Source organism: Topomyia yanbarensis, unplaced genomic scaffold, assembly GCF_030247195.1.
Source record: "Topomyia yanbarensis strain Yona2022 unplaced genomic scaffold, ASM3024719v1 HiC_scaffold_22, whole genome shotgun sequence".
In the NCBI taxonomy this organism is placed as follows: Eukaryota; Metazoa; Arthropoda; class Insecta; order Diptera; family Culicidae; genus Topomyia; species Topomyia yanbarensis.
This window is the reverse complement of record NW_026683404.1, coordinates 149,193-164,848: the sequence shown is the minus strand read 5'-3', so window position 1 is coordinate 164,848 and position 15,656 is coordinate 149,193. Positions and strand designations below refer to the sequence as shown.

At 38.6% G+C, this 15,656-nt stretch overlaps 1 protein-coding gene across 2 annotated transcripts in view; it reads right to left on the bottom strand.

The window, feature by feature from the left end:
- Positions 1-1,694: 1,694 nt before the first annotated feature.
- The window catches only part of LOC131694981 (uncharacterized), a 32,380-nt gene continuing 18,418 nt past the window's right edge, over positions 1,695-15,656 (bottom strand). For both annotated transcript variants that reach the window (XM_058983518.1, XM_058983519.1), the window contains exons 5-8: positions 6,426-6,524; positions 6,235-6,366; positions 5,880-6,171; positions 1,695-5,806 (exon numbers count right to left, since the gene is read on the bottom strand). In XM_058983518.1, the coding sequence (XP_058839501.1) occupies positions 5,616-5,806; positions 5,880-6,171; positions 6,235-6,366; positions 6,426-6,524 (714 nt within the window). In that variant the 3' untranslated portion in view covers positions 1,695-5,615. The remainder of the gene's footprint in view (positions 5,807-5,879; positions 6,172-6,234; positions 6,367-6,425; positions 6,525-15,656) is intronic.

The following is a 15,656-nucleotide window of genomic DNA, read 5'->3' as shown; positions in this document are numbered from 1 at the left end:
GACGATTTTGAGAGGGGAAGTACAAGAGGAAGCCCATGCAAAGCTAAGTCGTCGAAAAAAAAATATGACATGACTTCTCCAAATTTTTCATAATGTGTCTAGCGACCTTTTTTTTTGGTTGGCTAACTAAGATTTACTAAGTAATCGATTATTGACTTTAATCGATTATCTTGGTCGATTAATCGAATGAATTAATCAAGCTCTCAAAAATTATTCGATTAACGGATAATCGATTATTTGCAAAAATCGGGCATCACTACGTGTATATAAACCCGGTCAAAAAAATTGCGGACGAACATGCCCAATCAAAAAGGGCAAGTTGCTGGCTAACGGGGGGCTATTTGCTAACTCGGATGCGCTAATTGCCCTACAATTTGCCAGCAAATTGCTGGCAATTTGGGGGCTATTTCAAATGCAACATTTGGGCGATTTGACGCCGTCATTTTTTTGCCGCTCTACCCGCCCTAAAATCGCCTCCAAATCGCTCAGGGAAGGCGCCATTTAATCGCCCTTAATTGCCTAATATGAAAATTACAAATAATACTTATTTTCGGATTTATTATCTACTCACATAAATTTATCAGTACACTAGGTAATCACCACCAAACTATAGGAAGAATTGATTGTTAAATTGGTATTGCACACCAAAACTTACCACAATATGACTTTCATTAGGACTTTAGGTCAGAGATCTTGTTCCACTATATTTACACACGATTCCACAATTTCCCACATTCGTTGGCTAAATTAAGTGCACTAGACAAACAAAATACAAGCGATAACACGCCAATCGCTTAAAAAAAAAACTATTTTAAGCTTAAGCCAAACATGAACCGCCATGTTTGAAAAACGCAAAAACAACCAAGTCCTTTTCAGCCGCCAGAAAATTTGTCTAAGTGTTGAAATTGCCTTTAAATCGCATTCGCAAATTGCATTTGTTCCTATGGGCAATTAGCACAGGCGAGTTGAGTTAAACGTCAAACTGTTTAAATCGCCTGACCATGTTCGTCCGCATTTTTTGACCGGGATGGTGAACAAATTAGCGGCCTGCATCGGAGTCCGTGGCGGAAACGGTACATTTCGGTAATGCTCCGAAAACAATGGCTGTTTAGACTACTGAGGATGTTGCAAATATGCACCAGTTCGGCATTTTTAGAGAAGCCAAAAGATCCAGCCATCAAAAATATATCCAGTTGTCGTATACTTTTATAAGGAAACAATAATGTGAAATGAATGTTATTTTATGTTTATTTGTTTAATTCAGAAATAATTCTATTGACAGTATTTTTCATTCTGGCGCGAATTTCATGAATGGGTATTTTTTACGCATTTTGTTGTAACAGTTCAGCGAAAAATAATGGGTGAAACACACCCATTATTTTTCGCAGTACAAACCCTTTACCCATTTAATGGGTTATTCCACTTTTATTGAAAATGAGTAGTTTTCTACGCATTAATGGGTACTTGATTTTATCAGTGAACTTTGTTTACTTTCGACAAGTTTTGATTCGAGCCAACAACATCCAGCCTATAAAGTAAGTCTGTTCCAGAGCCTGGGCTGCAGAAGATAACGAATCGAATGATGATACGTCTTGCATACCCAGTAAAGCTCAGCCGGAAATGAACTGGAATTCTGATTGGTTCCAGTTCGTATTCCGGCTCCAGTGACACAACCGATTCTAACTAGAATCGGTTGTGTCACTAGAGCCGGAATACGAACTGGAACCAGCCAGAATTCCGGTTCATTTCCGGCTGAGTTTAACTGGGTACTATATACAAAGGCTGGATGTTGTTGGCTCGAATCAAAACTTGTCGAAAGTAAACAAAGTTCATTTCATATCGTCAAACTGGCGCCCAGGTGGTGAAATCATTAGAATTCAACGAGGTGCTGGAGCGTTGCCAGAAAATTTGTATTTCCCAGATTAATTTTTAGGAAACTTCCCAGCTAAGCTCAGCCCGAATGCTGGCTGGTTCTAATTCGTATTCCGGCTCCAGTGACACAACCGATTAAAGTTAGAATCGGTTGTGTTACTGGTGCCAGAAAACGAATTAGAATCAGCTAGAATTCCGGCTCATTTACGGTTGAACTTTACTGGGTGCCGGTAACCATCCGATACCCTTCAGGAACCTCTGTTTAAGGAGTAGGTATAGTTTCGATGCGGCTTAGCCGCATAACCGAGGCCTAGGAACCGAAGAGGCGCAAAGCCGCTGAGGATCCGACGGGCGAGGTGGTCACCGACCCGCCGTCGGAAGCAAGCGAACCTGTGATTCACTCGTTTGCCCGGCTTACTCAAACATAGGGGCCATCTCTAGTTTAGTACAGCACGCGCAAAAGCGATGTGGCGTAGCCACATTGGGTGGTGGAAATAAAATAAAATTGGCAACGCTTGCAAAATGTAACACAAATGAACTCCGGATGAACCTATCGTCAATTGACATTTCGACGAGTTTTGATTCGAGCCAATAATATGGGCCCATCATGTGTTTTGCCTCTTTCATGCGCATAAGCAAAAATTACGATGCCGATCCAAGCGCATTTTCTAGTTACTTTGTTATAGTGCTTTGTTATATCAAATAACAGATACTATTATTCGGCAGAGTTGGAACTTATACAATTTACACAAGTTTCTCGCTTACTATGTATCGATATTTTGCTTTTAAAAAAAGATACAATATTTTTTTTGAATTATGTACACATGACAAAACACTAACACAAACGGTTTTGTGGGGTACACTTGTACCCCAAAACAAACTTTAAGCGAGCACTGTTAAGCTGGTCAAATGAAACAAATAGGTTGTACCTGCTTTAACGGAAGTTTAATAATCAAATTGGTTTAGGATAAAGATTGCTTGCAATTAAAATAAACTGTAACGGAAAAATAAAGATTCGAATTCACGAATTTGGTGGTACTTTGGTGTCAATATGGCGGCTCAAAAAAGGGTACATTTTTTTAAAAAAGGGTACATTATTTTTTTATAGTTAGGCCAAATTTTTTATAGTTAGGCCAAATTTATTTTCTAGAGACTGTCTTTGTTCCATCAGACCTAAACATAGCTTCACTTCCGCCAGGTTTCGTTGTTCATGTCACTCAAATGGTGATGGTATAATAGCACCACTATCAAATCAGTGGCACGTATATGAAACAAGCACTTTCTGTCAGCTTGTTCCCGGGCTGAGCTGTTGCATGATCCAGATTCCTTCATGAAAATACATGAATTTCCACGAACTTAAGGAATTGATCGCAGAAATTTGGTGTGTTCTGTTGAAGCCATTAACGGATTTTTAAAAGTTTGGAGTCGTTCCGAAAGCTTCATTGGAGATGTCGAAGCATTTCTATTGGCGCGCTTACCGCATAATCTGTAGCATAAAATAACTTAGATACGCCATCATAGATCGTCCTAACGCTAATGATGGGAAATCAAGAACACGTCAGAAAATCTTGATTGATTCGATACAGGTTTGACCGTACCAACCAGTAACGTGGGTAACATCATGTAAACTGTCGAATACGAATTGCCAATTACCATAGCTTAATTTAATACATGTAATAAATTATACGAAACTGCCTTGCAGGAATGGTTTCTGATAAAAAAAACTGTGACCATTAAGCTTTCTGTTTCCCCATGAGTTAGCCGCCGATTTAACTAATTTTCCGGTTAAGATATCGACGATTTATAAGTTTCTCAGAACATTACAAATTCGACGTTCAATAATAGTAACTATGAATGCGGATTCTACTGTTGTGATTTGTTTTTCCATATGAAGATATAACTCAATGCGTATGGTGCTACTTCAGATTCGAGTTATTCTACTACTCTTAGATGAGCCTAGAGTCCAGCTCGGATGCCTAGAATTAAAAATCTTCGAGATCTTTGGTTGATTCTCCGTATTAGCAAGTTGGATTTGGATCGGCCTTCTCAAATTTTAAATTTTCGGGTTAGGGTCGGGTTCGAGTTTTCAAATTTTAAAATTCTCTAGTCGGGTCAGGTTCGGGTTTTACAAAATGTTCATTCTCGGGTACGGGTCGGGATCGGGTTTCTAAGTTTTAAAATTTTTGGGTTCGGGTCGGATTCGAGTTTTTCAAATTTTATAATTTCGGGCTCGGGTCGGGTTCGGGTTTTAAAATATTCATGCTCGCGGGTTCGGGTCGGGTTTGGGTTCGAAAAAATTGAAACCCGACCATCTCTACCAGGTACGGGTCGGGTTGGAGCTTTGCATTTTTTAAAAATACGGGTGCGGGTCGCGTTCGGGTAAACTTACAAAAATAATGTTTGCGTTCAGGTTGGATCCGGGTACAAATAACCCATACCCACCCATCTCTAATCAATGAATGTTGAATGTCGAACTAATGGGCATAACATATAATACGAGAGCCAGATAGATGCTCTAATCAGCACACCCTCAAGAAACTATAATCTTTTCTATTGTAACATATCATACTGCAAATTTCGGTTGTTTCCGGTTCCCGGAAGATGCATGCAAGATTGATAAATTTTTGCGAATTCTCAGAAGAGTCGCGTTCAAGATATCTGCGATAGCAGTACAACAAGTTACCTTTCGGTGCTCTCAAGGAATGGTTATTTCTTTGTACGCTATATTCTCTTTTATGAGTACTTGGGACATCATAAGGAATGACAGCTTATTAACCCACTGTGCGAGTAAAGAGTAAAAGCATATCTATTCACCGTTAACTTTAACTATAAAAAAGCATTACTGAAAGTAGTCAATAATAGTGGAGAATTGGCTAAATTACTCAAATTGATTTTGCTTCCGATTATAAGGTATAGAAAAATCACGGTATGTTTAGCTTTTGACATGTCTATGTCTTTTTGTCTTTTTGTTAATTCACAATTTACACAAGCTAATGCCGTTTTATTGTAGTTGCTGCATAGCCATTGATTTCTGCAGGCAAAAATCGTTCGTATTCGTAATATCTACAATTGAATTCGCTTTAAAACCTGCGACTAGTCTGTTTGCGCAATACAAAATGCCATACGAAATTATACTGTTTCTATGTGTTTCTTCACATTTTAATTTGCTCGAAATAACTGGTTATCCAAAACTTGTTACACTGTTGCTTACCCTTATTACTTTTGCTTGATCAATTTATTACTTTACGAAATCTTTTGGTTGCTAAATTAATATAATTTATACTTTTTATTGTTTCTTTCTCCTACCTCAACCACGATACCGATTTCGGTTTGTTCTCGGCGAACTGCTTCTAGTGGAAATTTTTCGTATATACAAAAGGGACTTGATTGGTTTAATATATATTTTCTCGCTCGCTATTTACACACTACGGTTTGCTGCCGTTCAGTTTTCCGAACATTTCTGGGTTGTACTCCCTAACGGAAATTAATGTGAAAATTGAACTAAATTAAACCTACGCGAGGACATACGCGGTATGGTGTTTCGTGTCGTTTGTCGTTCTTTAGAAGACTTCAACAAATGTGACCCGTTTCAACAAAATGTATCAAGTTTTGTAAAATTTTTGAACTTCCCTGCTACACTATGCACAAATCGCATACAGCTAGGTTAGTTTTGATGAATGTTTTGTTCTATTTTTCGGTACGAGAAAAATCAAAAACATAACTGTGAACCAGCACCGCCATTATCACGCACTTGAGTAGTCGAGTGACCGGTTCGAGGGTCCCGGGATGGCCTCGTCGTCCAGGACGAATGTGGGACTTTGCCGCGAAGTTGAGGCGATTGGTTGGTAGTGATAACCCTGGCGGTTACGGTGATTCGATTTCTGCATATTACCTAAGGTAGGACGTTGATTATATGATTGGTCGGGACGTTTCACTGAAAATAAGAATATCTACGTCAGTATCTATAGGTAATGTGCGGTGGTGCGGGAACGAACAGTCAAACTCACCTGGTATATAAGGTTTCTGATTACACGTTGGTACCGTACTATCACCTGCTTCGATTTTGTTGTTGTAATTTCGGTGATTTGATAGCTCGATCGCGCTAGCATTAGTTGCGTTATTGATGTCGGTCGTAACGTTGTTTACGTTATTAGTTAGCTCGTGACTACAAATTGGGCTCAGTTCGCGCTCTTCCAAGCACATGTCGCTGTAGTCATCGATCACATGTCGGTACTGGGAGGGACATCTTGTTAGTGCCGCTATGATCGCTGCTTCGATGGAGCAAACATAACCAAGTATCTGAAATGGTTTAATTTATCCATTACAACTTTCAACCACAATAGGTACTAAACACTTGCTTACCGCTGATATGAACAGTGTGTCTTTGGTGTGCTTTGGCACCCACATGAATTCTTCAGCAAAAAACACCATGTGGATTAGTAGCGACGAGCCAACAAGAAATAATAAACCGATTGTCAGGTACATCCATGCATTCTGTCGAGAAAAAAATGTGGTTATTGTCGCAAGCTTCAAAACCTTCCACGAGCACTTACCAATTTTCCCCAGTTGAAGGGAAACATTAATGCAATATGTGATATATCCAGAAATAACATCAAACAAGTGATCAACAGTGAGAACAGAGCACAGAAAACCTGAAAAATATAATTAATTATCAATAAATAATCACATCAATAGCCCAAATGTTAAGCGCTCAAGCAAACGTCAGGATATCATTAGGATTAAAACATTATTTTTAATTAATTTGTTTGCATACTTCGCGAGGTTTACTGGGTCGAGTGTTAGTAATACCTACATATATTTAAAAAAGGAAGAAAATGAAAATCCGTTTTATCATCGGTCCGAAGTTTTCCCGTGCCCCAAAGGTGATATCGAGTTTTAAGTAATAGCCATCTGTATATATATACCTATACCTATAGGCTGAATCGGTGCGTCGTTGGAAACCAGTAGAATAGCTAAGTGCTATTTTTTCCATTATTTGCTCCCTACATTCGATAAATACAGGTATTCGCTTAATTCTTGTCTGGCGGATTCCACTCCAGCTGGCCAAATGAAGGTCGAGACAGCATCGGCTTCTAAGTAGTAGTCAGGCTGACAGTGTTGGTAACCCAAATTAAAACCTGACCTTTCTAATGGTATTTTTTCGGTTCAAAGTTGTAACTGAAATTGCAAAGGTCCGCTCGGCACAAACTCGGGATCGTGAGTGCAATTTCAAATCAGGTAAGCGATATTGCTTGCAATGAATCTACATATCCGCTCACGAGGTTGAGTTCAAAGATGTGGTCAGCGGTGAGAGTTTTACGTGCAAGAATAAGGTAGGGAGTTGGTTGTTTTAAGGTTCAAGTTACCTTTTTTAAGCATGTGTTAGAATTGAACGCTTGGTAGTGTGGGTAGGAAAATTTGTGTTCAGCTTTGCCACCGGATTATCCATTTAAACCTTTTTAAAACTCTAAAAGAAGAATATCAGTCGATTTATTAGATCATCACGATTCAATTCATGCAAAATACCTGCTGGAAAAACCATCGGCTTAGCTAAACGGTGCTTTTGAAAAAGTGGCTGTGGTTTTTTCATTGCGCAGTTGTGGTGCGTACCCCAGCTCGGTGTGGTAGTGTGATAAAAAATCACAGCCACTTTTTCAAAAGCACCATCCAGCTAAGCTGATGGTTTTTCCAGCAGGTATTTTGCATGAATTGAATCGTGATGATCTAATAAATCGACTGATATTCTTCTTTTAGAGTTTTGAAAAGGTTTAAATGGATAATCTGGTGGCAAAGCTGAACACAATTTTTCTTACGCATACTACCAAGCCTTGAGGTAACTTGAGCCTTAAATATCTCTTACTGAAAGCCTACTGGATTGTATTCAGAATTAATCGCGGCAATGGTGAGTAAAAAGTGGTGTCAAACTCCCTTGGAATATTTTATTTAAATTTGAAAAATTGAATATGTTCAAACATATGCCTAATATTTTAAATAGAATTCTCTAAGTGCCTTTTGCAAAAGATATCTTCGGAGAATATTTCCTCATAGTGGAAATTGACGACAGACTTCGGCATCTACCGATTGGTTTACTATGGAGGCTAGGTCTACAGCCGAGGAATACGTCAAGTAGATCGCGACGAAGTGGAGAGCTAAAAGGCTCTCTTGTATCGTGACAAAGCTGGAAGCTAAGTGGCTCACGAAACACAAACATCGGTGCCGAGAGTATTAACACCAGTATACGGTTTTATGATGATTGTGAAATCTTTTACGGTCCTTAAGGTCGGACTGGGGCTTAATCTTGCTTTTATTAAACATTATAGGGGAAAGTGGTCGGTTGCCGGCACTGGTCGGTTGTCGGCAGCCCTACGTAAGTTTTGACAGAAAGTAGACATGGACATTTTGATAAATATCATTTATGTGTTATAGCGCGATCTTTTTGTGCTGTTTTTGTGGAAGTGTTTTCGTTGGACTTTATTGTTTTATCGGCTCTCAGAGCTGTTTAGACGTTTTTGCCTTTTGTCTTTATGTTTAGCAATAACTAACCGTTTTGACCAATTTTCTCTATCATTATTTCAGAGAGCGAGTAAAGTCGCTATAACCTTGGCTCATCAGCCAGGACAGGGCTAATAACCTCTGCCCCATCCCAGGAACTCAGGACCAAAGGAGTGACATTAACCCTCTCAGCAATGTCACTCCCAACGATTTATCAAACCCCCATCAAATTGAAACGGTTGTGTACGGTTGTCCACGTTTCTTCCTTATTCAAGGTTCAAAATAATCCGTTGATTAAATTATTCATTAAATGAATAATTTGATTGCCGTAAAATTTTGAATCATCTTTATTTCGTACGCTGCACAGTTGCCCTGGCCGCATTAATGCTTGTGTCATATTGAATATGTGCCACAAACATTAATAATGACAGGCAAAATTGTGGGCGAACGTCTGCAATTTTCCAGGATCCCTACATGTATTGGCTGTGTATGTGTAGACTAGACTAGACTAGATATGGCGCTTTGAACCTAGGTGTTCTGAGTTTGATGGGGAAGTTTCCTTCATTAACCAACGACGTTGTTTTCGACTGATGTATAATGTGAGCATAATATTCCACTGATCCGTCCAGGGCAAAACGATTATAGATGCAAAAGACGATTTCAGGACGCACATATTGAACTTTGCCAATGCCTAAGGACTGTTTGTTTTCCTTGTGTAAAGTGTAAAGTGGGGCTATTTTTAGATTTTGGAATACAGTGCGCTTCGTAGCTTCTCTTGTACGTTAATGTGTAATCCACGATTTCTAGAAATAATGCCGATGCGATATGGTAACATTGAGGGGATATTTCATGTGCATTATTTTATGTAGAATACGACAAATTTTATTTACGATTCCGAACAGATTCAAAGAAACAAATACCAAAGTTTTGAGGTTTGCAAATTTCAAGCCGTTTTTGAGGTTTTGTTATTGGCAATTTTGATATGGGGAAGACTAACCAAACCAGTAGAATTATCTCACACCTAATAAACTCACAGGAATACAAATCTTTCATAATAATTCAATCTATCAACTGCGAATATTTTAACAGATAATCAGAAAATACTGGAAATTGTTGAGGATTCTTCGATGTGACGAATTCTAAAAAAATTCATGTTTTTCTAAAACAACAAATTTGATTTAATGCTAAGGAGGAAGTTAACAATATTTTTGCATTTAAGTTTTTAGATATTTCAAGGATTATCTAAAACATATATTTAAATTTTAACAGCAAACAATAATGCCAGCTGGGACATGTATTCATTTAGTGATTATTATTTGCTTATGAATTTTCTTTCCCAAGTTTCGGAGGCTTGGGCTATTTTGGTATATTGATAACTTAATGCATACGCACAAATATTAATCTTTCAACAATTTGAACAGGTCGCTACATTACGTTTTTAAACTTTCATCGTTATATGCGTACATTAATATCATATTAATAATCCCATGATATCATCAGAAGACATAATCTTGATATACGTTTGCTTGCCTTGCTGATTGGGATATCATAAAGATAACACAGTGAGTATTAAATATCAACATGAGATATAAATTTGATAGCTTTCTGTTATGACGTTCTGATCGGGTAAGGTGCCGAACTATTATATTAATTACGTCGCCTGCAATCGACGAAATGCGCATAAATTTGCATCAGTATCCTTGCTTCGTTCCCAAGAACCAATATTCTAACAAAAATGACCTGAGAATGATGAAATACTTCTGTTTGAGCGTAACGAAAACTCGAATCGCACGCTCCAATTATCGCACTACCATTTGAGCCAATGCGTTGAACAAAGATGGCAGACGCTGTTGTAACCAATGGCTTCAAAGGAGTAGGGCGATAATAGTAACAGGGCGAAAATAGGGTCCACACTCTACTATGTTTGTAAAAATGTATCTCTATATGAATATGTGCACACGCGTCCCTTCTCGTCTCCCTTTTCCATTAATCATTTGTTTATGCAACTGGGAAATCAAATGTATTCACACAGATCACCACGAAATTACTAGTATTCGAAACGATATAGAAAATCTAGCTCAGCACTGGTAGGTTGGATAGCCATTTTTTCCATAAATTAATTATTGTCTATTTTTAGTTCATATCAAGGCATAATAACAGCAATAGCAGCAGTAAATAATTTTGGCCAGGATTCGACCCCACGAACTCTTCCATGAGACGTGCCAAAACGTCCCAATCTGGCACGGTGATCCATCTCGGTATCGAAGGGAGTCTATTAGTTGGGACCTTGCAACACGGTAGGGGAGACTGAGGAGACTTGATCCCCTTTTTTATTTTTCAGTCCAACTCCGTGGAATGATAAAAAACTATGTATTTTTTTTGTAGTTTTATATTGTTTCTAGGGATGACCAATAATCATAAAAAAATTGCATGGAAATATTATACTGGACATGAGCTATGAGCATTTTTTGAAAACAACAAAAAAATGGAAAATTCTTAGATTGGTGGAGACTCGATCCCTAATTTGGGGACACTTGATTCCTTTATGAAAACGTGTTTAAAAGAGCATCTAGGGTAATAAGCCTATTTTTGCCCTGTTTCTACTATCATCCTACCCATCTGAAGCCTTTGGTTAGAGCAGCGTCTGCCATCTTTGCTCAACGCATTGACTCAAATGGTATTGCGATAATGGGGGTACTCGATTAGAGATTTTGCTGCGCTCAAACAGAAGATTTTCACCATTCTCAAGACAATTTTGTTATTATATTGGCTCTTAATAAGAGGCGAATGACCTTAACGTTAAAACCTCTATAAACGAAAAAATGGACCTTAATAACAAATCAAAGAAGCTGAAATAATAAAATTATTATTGTAATAATGTGGTACCCTTCTTAATAGGGCAAAAACGGGTACATTACCCCATTCAATTTTATAAATGGATTGTAGTATTGATTAAATTGTTATGATTAGATATTGTTATTTTTGTTACTACATATTACGCATCTCCCACCTGATTTTTTTTACGAATTCCCCAAATCTCCGTGCAATTATTTGAAAGCTGTCTTTATTATGGTTGAGGAACGTCAAATGTGGGATGAATGGTTGCTACGTATACTGTAGTAAACAATTACAGTTATGTTTCTTTACGATGAAGCGTTCATTTTTGACATTTTTTATGACAACAATAACTTCAATTGTTCTGGTGTGAATTTGGTTATTTTCAGTGGTGTGTATGAAGTATGGCGAAGGGGATCAAATCTCCACGAATTTGAAGGGATCAAGTGAACCCATAGCATCTATTTCAGCAAACTTTAGTAAAAATATAGTTGAACAAATGAATCAGCTCAATCATAACGTATTCATATAATTGACATTCTCCTGTAATTCTGTATGCAAAAGTAGAGTATGTAGTGGGTGATTTTATCAATTTTATAAAAGTTTGAAAATTTAGAAAATAAATCTTCAGTTCTACTGAGATTTTTTTTAAATCGGTAAAAATTCGGTTACACAAAAGTCCAATTTCTTTTTTCTGTGTTAATGTAATTTATGTTTAGATAAAACTACGCAACTTTATAGTATATTCGATTAATGTATCCAGATCCGCCTTTGAGTTACAATGATGGGATCAAGTCTCCCCGGGGATCAAGTCTCCTCAGTCACCCCTACTCTGTACACAGCCAAACAACATGCTCTATGACGTGACAGCAATTCTCGCTAACGTAATGATTACTTTCAGCAAGTTGTTGAATCCGAATCAGGACTCAAATGACACGTTCCCCGTATGTAGTCGAGGATTTGTGCCTTGCCGTGTCTTCTCATCAGTTTCCTGAGAGGAAGGAAGTGAGGAGGATAAGGGAGGGAGTAGAATTGAGAGGATAAGAAAAATGACAGTCTAAAGCACTCTATCCCACTGAATTAAAAATATTAGTATGTTACTACGTTTCAGTCGCCCAAACACAGCTTCGTCTAGGTAAGGACAGCCGAAAACTCAAAATCGCAATTACGGTACTGCTGGGTAGTTGCAAATCAAATGGTATGAGATTTCATAATCGAATTCACAATGATCACATGAAAATGACTCGTCGCGCTGAATAATAGCCATGTAATAATTGACTTTACAGTGGCCAGTTAAAGCCCCGATCAGCAAACCACAGGATTGTTTCGAAAAGTGTAAAGGGTTTTTCGAAATCACTCGGCATGGTTTTTCCAAAAAAGCTATTGCTTGACAACAAGTTTCTAGATTGCGCCAATAGTTGCAGTGCTCGGTTGAAGCCCAAGACCGGATCTTTTCGTTTATCCAACTTGTTGAAATTGGCAAAGCAGGCTCAGAACAAACTATCAGGAATCAGGAATCAGAAAGTATTGGCTTAATGGCACGTTCCCCATGTTGTTCGGAGATTTGTACCTTGCCTCATAATACTTATGGTTTCATCATATTCCTGTGGGAAAGGATGGGGAAGGATAAGGGAAATCAGTGAATAAGGTCGAGGAATGGGAATATGACGCCACGCACATGTAAAAACAGAAAAGATGTCAGTTTTCCAAACAGAGAAAGAAATCTTTCTGAAATAGACTGCTACCGTGATACGCATACCAGTCCGCAACATAGGAAAACCATAGTTAGGCGCACCACGACAGACATGCTCTACCACAATTGGGTTGAAATCAGATTTAGAGTACATTCATTTACGATGATGACGAAGACTGATTATCAGTCAAATCAGTCCCATAAAGATAAGAAATCCCACCGAAAATGGGACAAATATGCAAATATGGGCAGTATAGGTGGATTCACACATACATACACACACATCTCATACGATTTGGAGCAGATAAACTGAAGCTGGAAGATCTATATTAAGAGAAAAATTATTTTCAAATCTAAACAATGTAGTCATTCAAAATATTTATTTCAATCATATGTTCGTTCAAAGAAATATTACAGTGGTAATCTGCCGTGATACGTATAACAGTCCCACCTGCATAGGAAACCCATAGCAAATGGGACTGTTATGCGGATCACGGCAGTAATGTGCAGTGAAACGTAGTTTCTTTCGAAAATTTTCACGAAAATTTGCGACAAAGCATAGAATATGCGATTATTTTGATCAGATATCTGGGAAATTGAAGTTTCATCCAGTCCTATGATGATTTGCTGTTTGCCGTTTTCTGGAGGCAAACCTTTAATACCTTCCAATACTTGACGTTCAAATTTTTGTTCAACCTTGCGATCAAGCCAAGAACGCTTGCTTGTGGATTCTTCCCTAATCGAGGTACGACTGAAAGCGATATCAAGGCGCGACGAAGTGGAGGCACAGGTTTAAACGACATAACCTCAAAAAGAGGTAAAGTACCCTCGTTTAATAGATTTGTTAACGACTTATTTAGCCAATTGTAGCTATGTTCATTCTTTGCAGCGAACCACGCAAGTCCTTGTGAGAACCCGGAACTGGTAAAGAGCGGTTGTTGCTCATCAAGCGGCACTACTTGCTGCAGAGTTGCAAGCTTTTGAGGAAGCTTGTTGAAGAAATCAGCATCAACATCACAATTGGGTCTCTTTATCGATATCTTCAATGCGTTTAGCATTTGAAAGCGCGCTTTTTTGTCTTCATTGAAGATAGGAGAGGCATGTGCCCGCTTCGATGATCCTTGTTCTAAAGATGAAGGAGTCTGCGTCCCTTTTTCTTCTTGAACAATGGCCAGAAGCTCATCTTCATTGTCCATAATCTGAAATCGAGAAACATGCATCGCCGTGATCAGTTAATTAATCGAAATGAATTATACATACCACAGGTGGGACAGGATAACCTCTAAATATCGAAAAATCACTCGTGTTTTCAACAGACTAACCACGAATAAAATTAACGTTTCCAATACTTGCTATCTTCACCATTCCTCTGTATAATGCTGATGTGATACAACACAACGATGACAACGTCTCACTACAAGCACAGAAATCTGCACCTATCCTTAGACACATACAGAAACGACGCACCAGATCTAAAGCATCACGCACCCAAGCGCCAAGATCAAGCGATACCGATTACATGGATGTCGCACTCAAAACATCTCTCGGCCAGAGTGGTTACTGACTGACAGAGATAGAGAGAGCACTCACTCCACGACACAATACAAATACCGAAAGATTTGCATGCATACTAGAGTAGTTTCTAAATAAATAGGTTGATTAATTAAGCCGTTCAAGAGTAATGCTACCTATGAGCTCCAGACAGGGAGAAAGTGTTATAGTTTGTATCCATATAACTTGCACGATCAAACGTTGCCGATGTGCACCCTTCTTTAACTATGACCGCAGATGAGGCAACAGGACACACGCCACAGAGAAACATTCACTATGGATTTTGTTCCTGCTATTCACACGCTGTTGCCGTGGCCGCGTTAGAATAGCTAGACGAAAATCCACAGCGAACCCTCCCTGTGGCATGTGTCCTGTTGCATCCTCTGCAGACAGTTTAGACCTCCAACGCACAGTGCACCCTAAAAACAACACGATGGAAGGAAACCTCAGAATGAACGGTGTAAGAACGATCATCCATATACTTCTCGCAAGGCCTCTTTAAAAATGAGAGACAGGGCAGCACGTTTAAATTACGATCAAGTAGCTGCCGCCAGGGATATCACAAACCAGGGATCACAATACAGAAGAACAACATGGCTGATTGTATTTGAGGGTTATACACTAATGTAGATCATTATTGTATGAGTGTACTTATCTGAATAATTCACTGGACCATGGCGATCTCCGAAATGCAGAACGATATCGATGGTTTATAACTTGTTTAATTCCGATCAATGTGACAATTAACACTGCACTGATGAAAAGTCGCTAGACCTCACGATATGAGAAAAGTTAGAGAAAAAAGAATCACTAATTCACTAGGGAAAACTGAAAATAACCGGAGCACATTATTCGTGCTTGATATACACTAATACCAATTCTCATCAGTTTCCTGAGAGGAAGGAAGTGAGAAGGATGAGGGAGGGAGTAGAATTGAGAGGATAAGAAAAATGACAGCCTAAAGCACTCTATCCCACTGAATTAAAAATATTAGTATGTTACTACGTTTCAGTCGCCCAAACACAGCTTCGTCTAGGTAAGGACAGCCAAAAACTCAAAATCGCAATTACCGTACTGCTGGGTAGTTGCAAATCAAATGGTATGAGATTTCATAATCGAATTCACAATGATCACATGAAAATGACTCGTGGCGCTGAATAATAGCCATGTAATAATTGACTTTACAGTGGCCAGTAAAAGCCCCGATCAGCAA